Source organism: Seriola aureovittata, chromosome 23 (genome assembly GCF_021018895.1).
Source record: "Seriola aureovittata isolate HTS-2021-v1 ecotype China chromosome 23, ASM2101889v1, whole genome shotgun sequence".
In the NCBI taxonomy this organism is placed as follows: Eukaryota; Metazoa; Chordata; class Actinopteri; order Carangiformes; family Carangidae; genus Seriola; species Seriola aureovittata.
Window position 1 is genome coordinate 1,049,404 of NC_079386.1, and position 14,142 is coordinate 1,063,545.

At 42.9% G+C, this 14,142-nt stretch overlaps 1 protein-coding gene across 13 annotated transcripts in view; it reads right to left on the reverse strand.

Annotated features, from left to right (window-relative positions):
- The window catches only part of camk2d1 (calcium/calmodulin-dependent protein kinase (CaM kinase) II delta 1), a 96,516-nt gene that overhangs the window by 27,712 nt on the left and 54,662 nt on the right, over positions 1 to 14,142 (reverse strand). For 7 of the 13 annotated variants that reach the window (XM_056369949.1, XM_056369943.1, XM_056369940.1 and 4 more), the window contains exons 5-6: positions 10,890 to 10,955; positions 6,490 to 6,562 (exon numbers count right to left, since the gene is read on the reverse strand). In XM_056369949.1, coding sequence (XP_056225924.1) covers positions 6,490 to 6,562; positions 10,890 to 10,955 — 139 coding nt within the window. Of the gene's footprint in view, positions 1 to 6,489; positions 6,563 to 8,862; positions 8,936 to 10,889; positions 10,956 to 14,142 lie in introns of all 13 variants that reach the window. The other 6 variants (XM_056369948.1, XM_056369944.1, XM_056369939.1 and 3 more) reach the window with 1 other exon arrangement.

A 14,142-nucleotide genomic window follows, 5' to 3' on the forward strand; every position in this document is an offset into this window, starting at 1 on the left:
CACAGAGAAAGACCCTCAGTACGCTGCACTGATATACAGATAATTCATTTTCAAATGAAAATAAACTGGAAAGACTGTTTTGGTTACAGGCAGCTTAGAGGCTTTAAGAACTACAGGCAGGGTTGTTATAGTTCACACAGTAATGTCATTCAGGACTGGTGTCTTACAGTGTGTCTCAGCAGTCCAGTCTGAGTCTGTGTCTATGGATGAAGGCATGTCAGAGTCACAGTCAGAGTCACAGTCCAACCTTTAACACTCAGTCACGACCGACTCTGACCCTGATCTGGTTCAGTCGGGGCCAGAGCTGACCTCAGCACCACAGGTGGATGTCATTCAGCAAGCTGCTGTCAGATTGGCCGTGTGATCCTGGCCGCTAGAGGAGGACTGGGGGAAGAAGGCGGACAGTGACTCATGCCAAACCCCTGCAGTAGGAAGGGGGTGGGGCTTCGGGGAAGCGTCCAGAGAGGATGAACAGGGTTTTTCCTGCATAGAGAATTAAGAAGCGGCCGACACCGCGCCGCCTCCAGCTCTCGACAAACTGACGGGTTATTTTCTAGGTGACTCACTCAGTGTTTCCACCAGGATCTGCTGAAGAGGAGGAGCTGCAACTTTCCTCAAGGAATTTCCTTCAAACAGCATCTGTGTATTCTGCACAGCAGCAGTGTGTCAGGTGGCGCCGCCCTGATATTTTATGGCTGTTCAAACAGGTGAATGTTGTTTCTTCTGCATCCAAGCACGTCTAATTTCATAATTAACATCAAGGCAAGGGTCTTCACCTGACGAGTGTTTTAGTGTCACGTAGCCAGACCTCCACAGCTTTGTCAGTGCTGGAGAATAGTCTGGTTCACCAATCATCAATCGGCTGTGGAAAACCCACTGGCGTGTTTCCATTTCTACAAACAATCACAATTGTCTCGGGCAGAGCTGAGCTCAAGTTGCAGCGATGGTGCCTCTGCAAAAAAAGTATCGAAGTGGAACTTGTTTTGTTGGAACACGTGTGGAGGTGAGCAGCGTCATTAAAATGACTAATTTTCCAGAGAGAACTGTGGACTGTGAGATCACATGATCCAAACCTTCATAACGTGACATTTTCAGTTGCTGGCTGCGGCTCAGACGTTGTTGTTGTTTCCTGTAGTGAAGGGAAACGGTAACAGGCAGAGGAAGCGGAAAGGGAGGAGAACCCTGCTTTAAATCGGCAGGTTTATACTCACAGCCTACAGCTGTTGCGTAAGACGAGAAAGTTTTACCACAATGTTTAATTGTTTAATTTTAACGTCACTTTTTATTCATCTTCCCCGAAGACATCTGATTTTAAACATCCTCCCGAGACCTGGAATAATGAAAGTTTATGTATTTCAGAAAACATGTCAAACGTCTTCAGACACAAAGGCTCTATTTTAACCGTCTAAAGCACATGATGTGTTCAGGGCATGTCCAAATCCACTTTTTCTAGTTTTATGGGAAATGGTGAACATGGGAAAATGGTCGCTGGACCGGGCACACGGTTCGACAGGTTGGAATTAGTCTCTTATTATTAATTATTCATGGGCGAAACAGGCAATAAACCAGTCACAGCGCCATCTCCCATTCCCTTTAAAAGCCAGGTGCAGATTGCTAGCATAACAGTGGATTTATCAGGTAGTAAGAAAGAAGAGGTTCTGTCGGAGCGGAACGGGCAGAAACAGCTGTTTTTTGGCTCGAAGCGTTACCATCTCGATAATGCACCAAACAGTGCACCACTGACTTCACACCAGGTTTCACTTTCCACTGCCTCATGATAGGAAATGTGCCAACAATACACCTGACAACACCTCATTCTAACACCAACACAGCGCTCAGAGGGGTTCAGGTGTGTTCGCTATTTAAGCAACGTGTGCGCTGGGCGGCAAAACGACGACTGCACCGGTCTGAAACCAGCAACACAGCTGTGTAGCGGTTGGCGCCGCTTTGTGCTGGGTGTTAGATAAAGCCCACGGTCCTTTGTTGTGGACATGGGGGTGTTTGTCTTTCCTCGCTGTAAAATGATCAGGAGTTTGGAAGAATGACAATAAATAAAACGCATCCAACACTAACAGTGAGTTTGTGAATGTGACACAAAGGCAGAGAGGTTTGTTGTAGAGCTGGAATAGAAGATTTTTTCCTCAATCAATCGTCATATTTTACATTTACACATCTACGCTTGTATCCAAAGTGACTCATTCACACTGCAGTGGGAAACCAATCATTTAATGTAGGTCTTTAAAATGTCATGTGAAATACTCAGGGTGACATCTCCTGGTGATCTATTATCATCCTTTTGGAAATTCTTCGGGATTCACTCGAACGCCTGAAATATGTTGCTGGTAGAAAGTGTTTGCTTGAGCCAGTTAAAGGCATGGTGCACGTGCAGGTGCGCATGTGATCAGGATGGTACCAACCAGGAAAAAACACTGATGAATAATGTATTTGCTGACATTTTCAAAAAGGTGTTTGCTTGATGGAGCCAAACTAAAAGTTATATAATAAAAACAAAAGCTGAGCACGCTGCTGATCAAAAGGAACAGCTGATCATATAGATCACATTTTTTCCTCTACAGGTGATCAGGCTATTCATGTTTATAATTTCATCTGGGTGAATCCAGATTAACAGCTATTGAAAATAAATGTATATGAGAGCAGAATAAATGCATGTTCCAATGGAGACAGGTATACGCAAGAACAACTTATGCCTTGTATGGCTCCTCATACACTGCCTACACATCACCTAAGCACCAAAGTCAAGTCAAGTCAAGTCAGTTTTATTCATACAGAGCCAAACCTTAACACTAGTTCTGTCAGGACTTTTCATCTAGAGGTCTGGACTGGACTCTGTCGGGTATCAGTCCAGCCATCCACTGAAAACTAGTGAAATCCATCTCATAGGTTAAATGTGTGTATTTCCAGGTTGTTGAGCGGTTAGCAGAGCATGTGGGAATTCAGTCAGCATGCTGTGGTCAGACGTCCGGGGAGGAGTGGGCAAGGGAAGAAGGTGGAATGGACAGGAGTATGGGAGGGAGGAGTTTGGGTTAATGCATTCATCAGCATCATGCAGTCATTGCAAACGCTTCCCGACTTCGCCCTCCTCCACCACAGCCCACACCAGACCCCAGCCCCGGAAACAACCATGTGACCTGGTGGACAGGCAGAAAGGTCAAATGGAGGGAAGAGGGTGAAACGTTTCAAAAAATTGTTTTAAGTTTGAAATTTTTGGGGCTTTTTTTTTTTTTTTAATATTCTGGCCATAATTTCAACGATGGTCAGATGATCAGCTCTGTTTGGAAAAAAACTAAATACAGACTAACTTCCTGGTTTAATTTTGACCCATTTAATTTGCTGTACTTCTCCTCACACATCCAGGTTCTCAATCCCCTGTCTGACTGTGTTGCAGCAGCGTCACACCTCGACAGTAGAGTCATGAAGCAGAAAGAACTATTCCAGATCTAAAAATCACATTTATTTCCAGCAGGAAAATGTTAAGTGAGTCACAGTTGGTGCACCTGCACAGCCTGAACAGACATGAAAGTCTTCTGTTCATGATATTGAATCATGATAGAAAAAAAAAAAAGCCTGTGGACATGAGAACTTGTTGACTGTGACTAAGCTTCAGAGTTACATGCATCACTGACAGTGACAGCTTTATGTTACGGTGCTGAGGAAATTGGTCAAACACCTTCTGCACCTTTTTTTGTTCACAACTGCAATGACAAAGCGTTTTGCATTTTGCTACTGCCCTGATTCCTGCCTCTTAATGCTCCATTTCCATGACATCAACAGCTGAGGCTCTTGGGAAATGTAGTATTCAGAGCCATCTGGCGTTCCAGACTGCCAGAAAATAAATACGTGATTTCTCAAAGGCTGAACTGAGTAGAAATAATTTGTTGGTAATTTGTTGGTTTTAAAAAATAGTTCGTTTTGTCTGTCTCCATCTCATGTCTGCGTAGACAGTGAAACTGTAGAGACAGTTTTCACATACCAACTGCCTCACACATGAAAAATAGACCGAATGGTGCTCAACAGCTGTTCTGTGTGTCCACTAGAACCTCTGATAAATCCATGTGTCCAGGCTCCTCACATAAACTATGAAGCTTTACAAGAACTTAAGAAAGACAGGTACGTATTGGTTTCCTGTGTGTGTATGATCTTGAGAGATGAAATCCCATGAACACAGTTCTCTCCATAGAGCCTCTGCTCTGCAGCTTGTGTGTTTGTTTTTGGATGTATTTGTTTTTCTCTTTATTTCTGCGCTGAGCCGTGGCAACTGCCTAGCAACAGCCAATTACAACACAGAGAGGGTGCAGTCAGCGAATGCAAAATGCGAGCTGATTATTGCCGAAGGTAAACCAAACCTGAGACACACCCGCTTCATTTGATTGGCAAATCAGAGCTTTGGGGGCAGATAAAGAGACGTAAACAAGACCTCTGTGGACTAAATGTTTACTAAGCTCCAAACTCCAAAAGCATTTAACCATTATCAGGTCAACATTTAATAATACTACTACTAATAACAACTTTATCTACATAGCACCTTTCATACATAACATGCAACTTAAAGTTTTACAAGCCTGAAAAAATAAGTAGGTCTTCAGTTATTTTTCTTTTTAGTGTCAACAGAGGTTGTGTCTTCAGATAAATTATTTATGTGGATATTAATGTTACCATTTACAATTATTCTATCATAATTAGTGATAATGAGTGACTTAAGTTCTGAAAACTGTCCATAGCTTAGGAGGGCATTGTACGGTAAGTATGAGTAGCACTGGCTCAGCCTTTAAAGCATCTGCATGTACTCAATGTGGAAAAACCACAATAGCTTACCCTAACAGATCTGACCTCACTTAAAGGTCTCATATAGCCTAAAGGTCTGTCCATGTATTGTTTGATTATAGAGCAGGTCTAGGTTCTATATTAATACTGTGAAAGAATCAAAGCCTCAGTCCACAGAGAAATGCACACAGCCTGTATTCAGAAACTGAGCCTTAAAACCAGCCGTCAGGACTTCAGGAACGTTGTGATGTCACAACAAAGCACTCACCCTATCAGCTATGCCCCAAGCCTCACCCACCTGGACCCACCATCTAACCCTGTAGGATTTGGTTTCTCTGAGTGTTTATCTGAAATCTACTACATTTTCATTGGATCACTCAGAAATCAGTCAGCCAATCACAAGAGAGGCTCTGAGTCTCCTCTCTTCTGATTGGCTCACCGACCTGGTGCTACTAGAGCTCCAGAGAGAAGCCTGAGAGAGGAGATGTAAAACTACAAAACCACAAATATATCTTCTTATGGATCAACACTTCAAATAAAACACTGGAGAAGAGGAAAATATGGAGCTTTAAATGTTCTCAAACTGTCCATTTCAGTAAGTGACCATGACCCTATAGCTATAACCAACAGCCTTAAATAGCAGAGTTTAACAACCCAGCTACAAGATGGTGTTTCAGTACATCTATGTTCTCAATCAAAACTGTCTTCTCCAGTACTGGAAGCTGGGCATCCTCCATGGAGTTAGATAATGTACCAAAGACTCAAAACAGGGGAAGACACAAGGGCATTTGGACACCACATGCATGAATTACTACTCTGTTGGAAAGTAGGACTTGACCACTTTGGGATTGTAGCTCTAGACCTTTGTGTTCCCAGAGGAGATGACTTACTGACTGTGCGTCTTGGGAGAGATGGCTTCTAGACATCCATCACATCTTGAGGCAATGACATGTGCAAAAGAATTTTTGTCCATTCAAACTTAAAACACTTCCAACACTAACACTGTTGGGGGGGGGGACCCCACATAATTCTCCTGGTTTGTGAATGCTGTCAAATACTGTGGTGAAGTCTGATCAAACATTTGGTGAAATAGAAAATACTACAGATACAATACTATTACAGTAAGACACTGAATGTCATTGTGGCCTCATTGTTTGACATGTCTGAACACACTACATCTAGTATTCAGTTATTTCTGTCGATCGTGGTAGCATCTGCATGAATACATGCGGAGATATACGTTGGTGTTAATTGATTTTGTTGAGTTTTCAGATGGACTTTGGAATTGACCATAGGTTGAAGTGAGACTTTTTTTTAAGTTTCGAACCTGAAACGTCTAGAAATTTAGATTTTTTGTAATAAGCCACACATTTTTTAAACATTTTTTCTTTGTGTGTTTCACACATTCATAGTCTATCAAATGATTCATTCATTTATAAAACATGGTAAATGTTGTGTCACGATTTACTGCTGTTCATAGAGTATTGTATTAACACTAAGTGGACCGTCTGAAGCTGATGTTTGATCGAAACATCTCCAGGTGAAGTTCGAAGAATGTGATATGATCTTTATAGAGCTAACAGAGAAAGTCAGTGTAGATGTGGAACAGGAAGTTAGAACAGAAACAGATGGACAGGACAATAAGGACATGTTGGAGAGTGGGACACTAAGAGCTTGAGCTCACTTCTTCATTGTGTGTGTACTTACCTTGAGGTCGCGGTGGACCACACCCATCTGGTGGCAGTGGAGCACAGCCTCTAGGATCTGCTGAATGCAATGACTACATGCAAACACCAGGGGGCCATGGGTTAGTGACAAGCTACCACTCACTGTCTGTGGCTGTGAGCTCGCTTTGACACTCAGGGAGCCGCTGGCCGTGTTGTTGTTGTTGTTGTTGTTGTTGGTGGTGGTGGGGCACAACAGATCCCCAGAGACCAAATCATGGGCAATTTGTTAAAATGGACCATTTACTCAACAGCAAGTTTTTGTTTTTGTTTTTTTTTCTTTTAGTGTGTGTGTGTGTTGCCACAGTCACACATTGATTGTTTGCTGTGACAGATTGAGGAAAGAAAAAGAACGGCTGCAATTATGTCATCATGGACTAGTCACACAACACGGCCAATTCTCTGCCCGAGTCTCAAAACAGAAGTGGTGTTAGCTCCTGGCCAGCTGGAGGCCAGACCCTGAGAGACTGAGGAGGAAGCTGTGGAGCTGCAGGAAGGTGTGGTTCCAACCCCTGAGACAGGCCATCAGTGTTCAACCCTGTGCAGCTTCACTTCTCTGACAAACATCCCAAAATACACATTTCTGTGGTACTGTGACGCTACTGGCATCATCTGTACAAAATGGACTGAGTCATGTGATACAGGTCACAACAAACACAGTAGCAGATTACAGTGGAATAATTCTATGTTATTGTATTGAAATTGTCATTTGAAAGAGTGAAACTTCCAGAGGCTGCCTTGCTCTACCTGCACCTCTAAGGTTTGCCATTTAAAAAGCACTAAAAGACTCACCTGTTTAAACTGGCTTTCAGAAGAATTGTGTATATTTTACTGGATACTCTACTGTATCCCTGTGTGGTGTGTTTTCTATGTTTTTTGCACTCATCTTAATTGTTGTTTTTTGAATCTGTGAAGCACTTTGTGACTTTTATCTACAAAAAGTTCTATATAAATATGTTTTAATAACTTTACTTTAATGACATTAGTAAAGGAAAGAAACGAAAGAATAAGTGGGGGCTGTCAGTGCCTCTGGTTAAAAGGCAACAGTCTCTGCTGTATTTAGTCTAATTAACATGAATTCTGTGAGGCTGCATTAACCTGACATGCCAGATGTTTTGTTCCACAGAACCATCTGGGAAGGCTTCGATAGAAATTGTTTGGAAAAGGGCGGGCGCTTTCAAAAAATACTTGGCAGGTGACTGGATGAACCATCTGTCTGTCACCATCTGAACATTTATGCTCGGCCAGAGACCGGCTCCTCGAGAAGAAACAACACCACTGTATCATTCTGATGGATGAAAAGCATTGGAGTGAGTCTTCTTCTAAATACAGCAATGCAGCTGAAAGAATCGTGTAAGTCTGAATCGGTGAGTAGATGGGCATTAGCGGAGTCCATCACCATTTTTGTAGCATCGTATTAAAGGTGGACTTCATCGTGATATTGTTCTACAGGGAATTAGTTTATAGTTTACTTGATGGATGTAAGAGGAACTCTTTTTTATAAAGTCTTGTGATGCTTGATGAAAACTAATCCTAAAACTGTGATTGGAAACTATTTTGTCAAACTGCTGTTTAACTTGCATAATACTAGACTGACTTACACCAGTAACACGGGCCTGGCAGCTAATTTATAGTCAGCACTCACAATTTAAATTAAAAGAGATGTTTGAATGTTTGAAATCATCCTAAAAGGAAACACTTGACAGAAAGATACAGCTGTCAAAACCGATGACAATTCTTTGAACACTGTGAATTGAAGACAAACTGTTGGTTTTTAATACTTGTTATGTGGAGTATGCCAGTGGAGAAGCTGCTGGTTCAAACACTGATGGTTTTAATTACTTGACCTGAATTAATCTGATATCAAAATACAAATCTGTGTTTTACCTCAAAGTTTGACATTTGTCTGAAACTTAAAAACCTGGGATCAGAATTGAAATGGTCACACACTCATACAGATGGTCTCTAACCCCCCCCCCCCCCCCCCTCTCCCAGGCCTCAGCCTCTCAGTGGCTGGTTCACAGCATGGTTCTGGACAGATGCTACATGCACTTTGTGCCCTGGCATACAGGAGAGGCAGGCCAAGATGAGATCTACCAGCCCCTCTGGCACTACACCACCTACCGCCTCCTCTCCAGCCAACCTGCCCACAGTGCCCTGGAGTAGGTGGGTATTTAAAACACTCCTGTCATGGCGGTGTGCGAGGGTGTCTGGTGGAGGGGGCGGGTGGTTTTGGAGGAGGCGGCATTCTGTGAAAGGTTAATTGGTCGATTGATCAGGCAGTGGAGGAGCGAGGCGAGGTGCCGCAGGTGGGCAGGCCTGTGTCTTTTTGCTGTTACTGTCGTCACTTACTAACCTTTAGGTCCCTGTGCACTATGCCATTTATGTGGCAATGATTTACACTTTCTAGAATCTGCTGTATGCAGTGACTGTGGAGGAGAGAGAGACCAGGCGAGAAGCAAAAAGGAGAGGAAGAGGAGAACAGGTAAATGTCAGGAAACAAAGGAGCAAGAACAGGCAGACAGAACACGCCACAACACATCAAGGAACAACACTTGATTTACAGAGGAACAGGTTTAAAGGAACAGTTCAGCACAAGACTGAGACCAGAGGATCCATATCAATCTCCTGTCTGTGTGTTCGGTACAGAGCTGGAGTCATGAGGCCGTTAGCCTAGCTTAGCATAAAGACTGGCAGCAGGGGGAAACAGCTAGCCCAGCTCTGTCCAAAGTTCAATAAACACTTCAGCCTTGCTTCCAAACTTAAAGGTGGGGACCCCCCCCCCCCCACTTATTGAAATATCTATATAATACAAGATATATGATGAGTGAAATAATCATCAACACCATGTTTCCACCTTGAGCTGCAGTGAACCAATGACAGTCTCATAAACACAGAATCAGACAGCCAGGGTTTCATACGTCACAAACCTCAGGAACCAATCCTGTCAACTTGTGGCGATGGGGGGCGGGGCTAAATTAACCTGAAAACTTGTCAGTACAAAGAGAGAGTTCGCATGAGCACAGTCACTAACACTGTGTCAGCCACTGTCAGCTACAAGCTAACAAACAACATAAACAAATAAAAGATGCTAACTATGCTAACCGTTCTGATCCGTCTGCTAGTCTCTGGTTCTGGTCTCAACAGGGTCTCTGGGTCTGACTGAGGCTCAAACATGTAGCTGAGTCTCTCTGATGTTTCCTCCTCTAACCATCTTGATACTCTCTGCTCTTTCACCTGTCCACCTGGAGCAAGCAGGTGGTGGGCGGGGCTCAAGGCCTGATCCAGATTTCACAATCAGGAAGTGAGAGGAGATGAGCTTCAGATCCAGTTTAACATGTGAAAACACATTAAACTAAATATGAATCATAGCAGAGGATTTTTACAGCATGCGTGGAACTTTAAAGCACAAAAACCCAAACAGTTCTTTTTACATTTCTGTTACATTTCTGTTACATTTCAGTGAACCACCTGAACAAACAGGATATAATACATTCATCACTGAGCTGTTCAGGCAGTGATTCTCTGTTTCTGACACACTACAAAAGCAACTTCTAAAGGATCCATGTTGATTTTAGTGAAATAAAGGTCAGCACAATAGCATCAGCTACAACTCTTGTTTATTTTCTCCACAATTTCCCCTGTTCAGAACCACTGCTTTATGCCAAGCTAGGCTAACCACATCCACATCACATGATATCGATGTTCACACACCACTCTTGGAGAGAAAGCACATTGTTGAACTGTTCCTTTAAGTTATTTAACATGGAGCAATATACAAATGACAGATGCATCTTCATCAGTAAAGCTCTTACAGATCTTAACTTTCAACATTTTTACAAATCAGTAAAACCCACCACAAAATAGAATCCAGAACCTTAATGATATAAATCTGAATGTGCATAAATGACCATCTAAAGAGCTGGAGCTGCTCTGTCATGTGAAAGACAGACTTCGACCCAGCTGGATGGAAAAGCTTTGGGATAAAGCTGCTTTTCTTTACAAAATTCAGGTTCATTTTTGAGTGGGTTTTCAATCAACAGGACAGAAGGTGAAACTGGGAAAGTCCATAACCAAAGGACAAAAGGTAGAACAGGAAATGTAGAAGGAGGATCTGCACCATAAAAGGCAGAAAAAGGCAGCACAACAGACAACACTTAACACTGTCCACTGCAGAATGAGTGGGTGTATTTTTGTGTTATACACACACACACACACACTGACAGGTGGGTAGTCGCAATTTCAGGATTTTCATTGGCATCTTTTTGTGAATTGCACTACAGTGTCTCTGCTTCAGTCTGCCTTTATGCTGCCAAAAATGGGTTTGACTTCAAATTTCTGAAGTAAAGCAGAAATATCAACACAACGGAACATCACACTGACCTGGCGTCAGCTTCGCTGTAGTACTCCCTGGCAACAATGTCCTCAAACAGCTCGCCACCTGTAACTCTGGAGGAAGAACAAACAAGAGTGAGAAACAAAACCTCAGTCACAAAGAAAACAAAGATTCACATTTTCATCCCCACGTCTGTGGAGGGAAAAGCAGGACGGCTCAGTGATGAATACATTTCTTTTCAGAGCAGCCGGGTCAAATGGATGATGTGGTTTTTCAGGCTAAATGGTGAAATCATTACAAAAATATATTTCAGCAGAAGTGGTCCATTGGTGTGTGGACATTCATTTAGCTGGAGGGTCATTTCCACGTCTCTCCGTGACTCACGTCCAGACGATTTCTCAGAGGAACACCACCCGGACTAATAAGTGCAGTCATAACAGAGCACTCTGTATTCCGATGTGACTCAGCTGCTGGAGCTCAGACAGGGAGAAGTTCACGTACAGGAGATTCAAGAGTTCAAGAGTAAAAGTAGCTGAGCCCAGGAGCCAAGTGCAGCACACACCCTTTCTTCACTACGTTTTATTATGTTCCACAAGTTTATATTGCTGAGGTTCAGACACTCACCGGCTTTACACAAGGAGCAGTTTACTTGTCATAGAGAGACATTTGATGTTTACAAGACAGGAAGGGTTCAACAGAGAAATGCTACAGAGCTGCATTATGGGAAGTGTAGAATCCAGTATTTTCGAAGCTTCATCCATACTAGTGATTAAAAGTCAGGGTCGCTCTGACTCCGGCCAGTTTAGATAAAGAGAGAAAATCTGATCACACTCGGCCAAAGAACAGGAACAGAGGGAAACCAGACAAACCACAGTCACTCCTCTGATCAACAGGAGCCAAACAACAATCAAACAACAAACAGACACATGATGAGCCAACCAAACTGCAGACCTACAAGAGACTGTAAATGGACCCGACTTTTATAGCACTTTTTCTAGTCTTTACAATACTTGCCACATTCAATCAGTCACTCATCCATTAATTCACTCACACACAGTCGTACACTGATGGATCAGGGGCATTTCAAGGTTCAGCATCTTGCCCTAGGACACTTTAACCTACAGACTGGAGGAGCCAGTGATTGAACCAGCGACCTTCTGACTAGAGGACGACCTGCTCTACCTCCTGAGACACAGCTGCTCTGGTGTTGCTGAACTGCACTGCAGAAAACAGCAGTGTTTCTCATACACTGATTTATTTGTGGCGGCCTGACACAATATCAACATCGACTGCCACATGTTGATTTTCTATTTCTTTTTTACTATTTCAACACCGATATATCATGACACCACTGAGTTCTGCATTTCCCATGACACACCCCAATTATGGCTTTCCTTAACCCCTGCCTTCCCGGTAAGAGTCCACCTCTTCCATAGGCTTTCTTCTGAAAGCCTGCAGGCTCTGAGCTCAGAAGGCAACGTTCTGTTAGACCTGACAAACTTGTAAGTAGTCCAACCCATGATGAGGAAACTGACCTTCATGTGTAAACTCAGTGGAGTTTCCCTTTAAAGTGTGAAACCACATTAAAAGTGGGTCAGTGGACCAGCTTCCCAAAACAAGGAGAGTGAGCTGAAAAATATTTTAAGGCGAAATCTTTTCCATGGCCTGTGGAAAACACGATCACGTCATGAGTCTACAGGGGTTTCATATTAAACTTTCATACAACTTTTAATGACTTTGGTTTTGAGGCATATTCAGTTGGAAAAGTGCAGAGCCACAGTGTTATTGTTGGCAAGCATTCAGCCGCCGAGAAGTGACCCAAACATCGAGTGTACTACACTTTCCTCTGGGCCGGCTCGCTCCTCTGATCTGGTGCTTTTCAGCTCACTCAATAAATATAAAAAGGTTCTAGGTTTTCAACTTTACACCTCTGGAGGTGTAAAATATCAGCCTCCCTGTTCGTGGTCAGTTAGCTGTCCTGTCCCGTCCTGTCACGTTTTCTATCAAGCAAAAAAGGAGGAATGTTTTGTATCTGTGTGAACACCCTCTAATCTTTTTATGGCCCTTTGTCAAATTAAACACAGCGTTTAAAATAAAGTTGAAGCAATTTTCTTTCTAGCTGCTGCAGACAACAGATGACAAGACACAGGGGAGAGGAGGAATGGAGGAAAAGCTGAGTCTAATACTAATAAAGTGACAAAGTAAGCCCACGATATCAGGCTCCAATGAGGAAAGGATATTGGTTGCTTTATGAATACATGGGGAAACAGACATAACAGGTTTAATAGAGGATGAAAAGTGACTGGAGTAAAGCTGCCGCAGTCAGATCCTCTGTGATGCTTCATGCTGCCGGAAATGAGGCAGACAGCTCCTATTTAACGCTTCATAACAACAGACTGAACTGAGGAGGAAACGAAGCATCAAGCTCATGTTGACTAACAAGCTTGAGATTTGTCACAGTAACAGTCTCACAGCTGAAATCTGGGCTGGACCACGTCAATTCCACAATTTCAAATAATCAACATTATGTTTTAAAAGTGCATCAGAAGGAAACACACTGAGCTTGTGACATGATCACATTCCTCAAATTCCACACATCCCACTATTCCCAATTATACCATCAGCACCTTTTCCTGGCCAGGTGTGGTGACTTCCTCGAGTTTTCACAGGTTGCCTGGCAACGTCAACGACACATGAGGGAAGAAATAAGCTGTGTCCCAATTTAGGGGCTGCATCCTTCGGAGGCTACATCTGAAAACCGATTGCAGCAGCTATACTGTCGCATTTCAAAGGCTCCTTCAAATGCATCCTTCGTTTCCTGGACAACGAAGGATCAAACAGGTGGATCCTTCAGCAGCTAACGGTACAACTGTTAAAACCAAGGGCCTTGAGACAAAAAGTTTTAGTGAAATAAAGTTACATGTTGTCATGGTTGCTCGGCAACAGGAGCGAGACAGGGCCACACCTTTGTCGACTGCATCCTCTGAGGGATGCGATCCCTGAATTGGGACACAGCTGTTGTCTGGCACATTACTCCCATGTAACCACAATGTGTTTTGACAAATTACAGATTAATGTATGAAATGATGTAGAGAACAGTGATATCCATCTTCTGACCAGAATCACCACAAACTGTCCTCATGGAAACACTATTTTCTAACAAGCATGTCACTCTTTTTTCTGCAATTGCAGCATTATGCCGATGTAGTGGCGCTGTGACATAATATATCATAATAATCACAATCATAATCAATAAATTGTTTTGTTTTTTGCTCGTCCAGTTTCTTAAAAAAGGTTTCA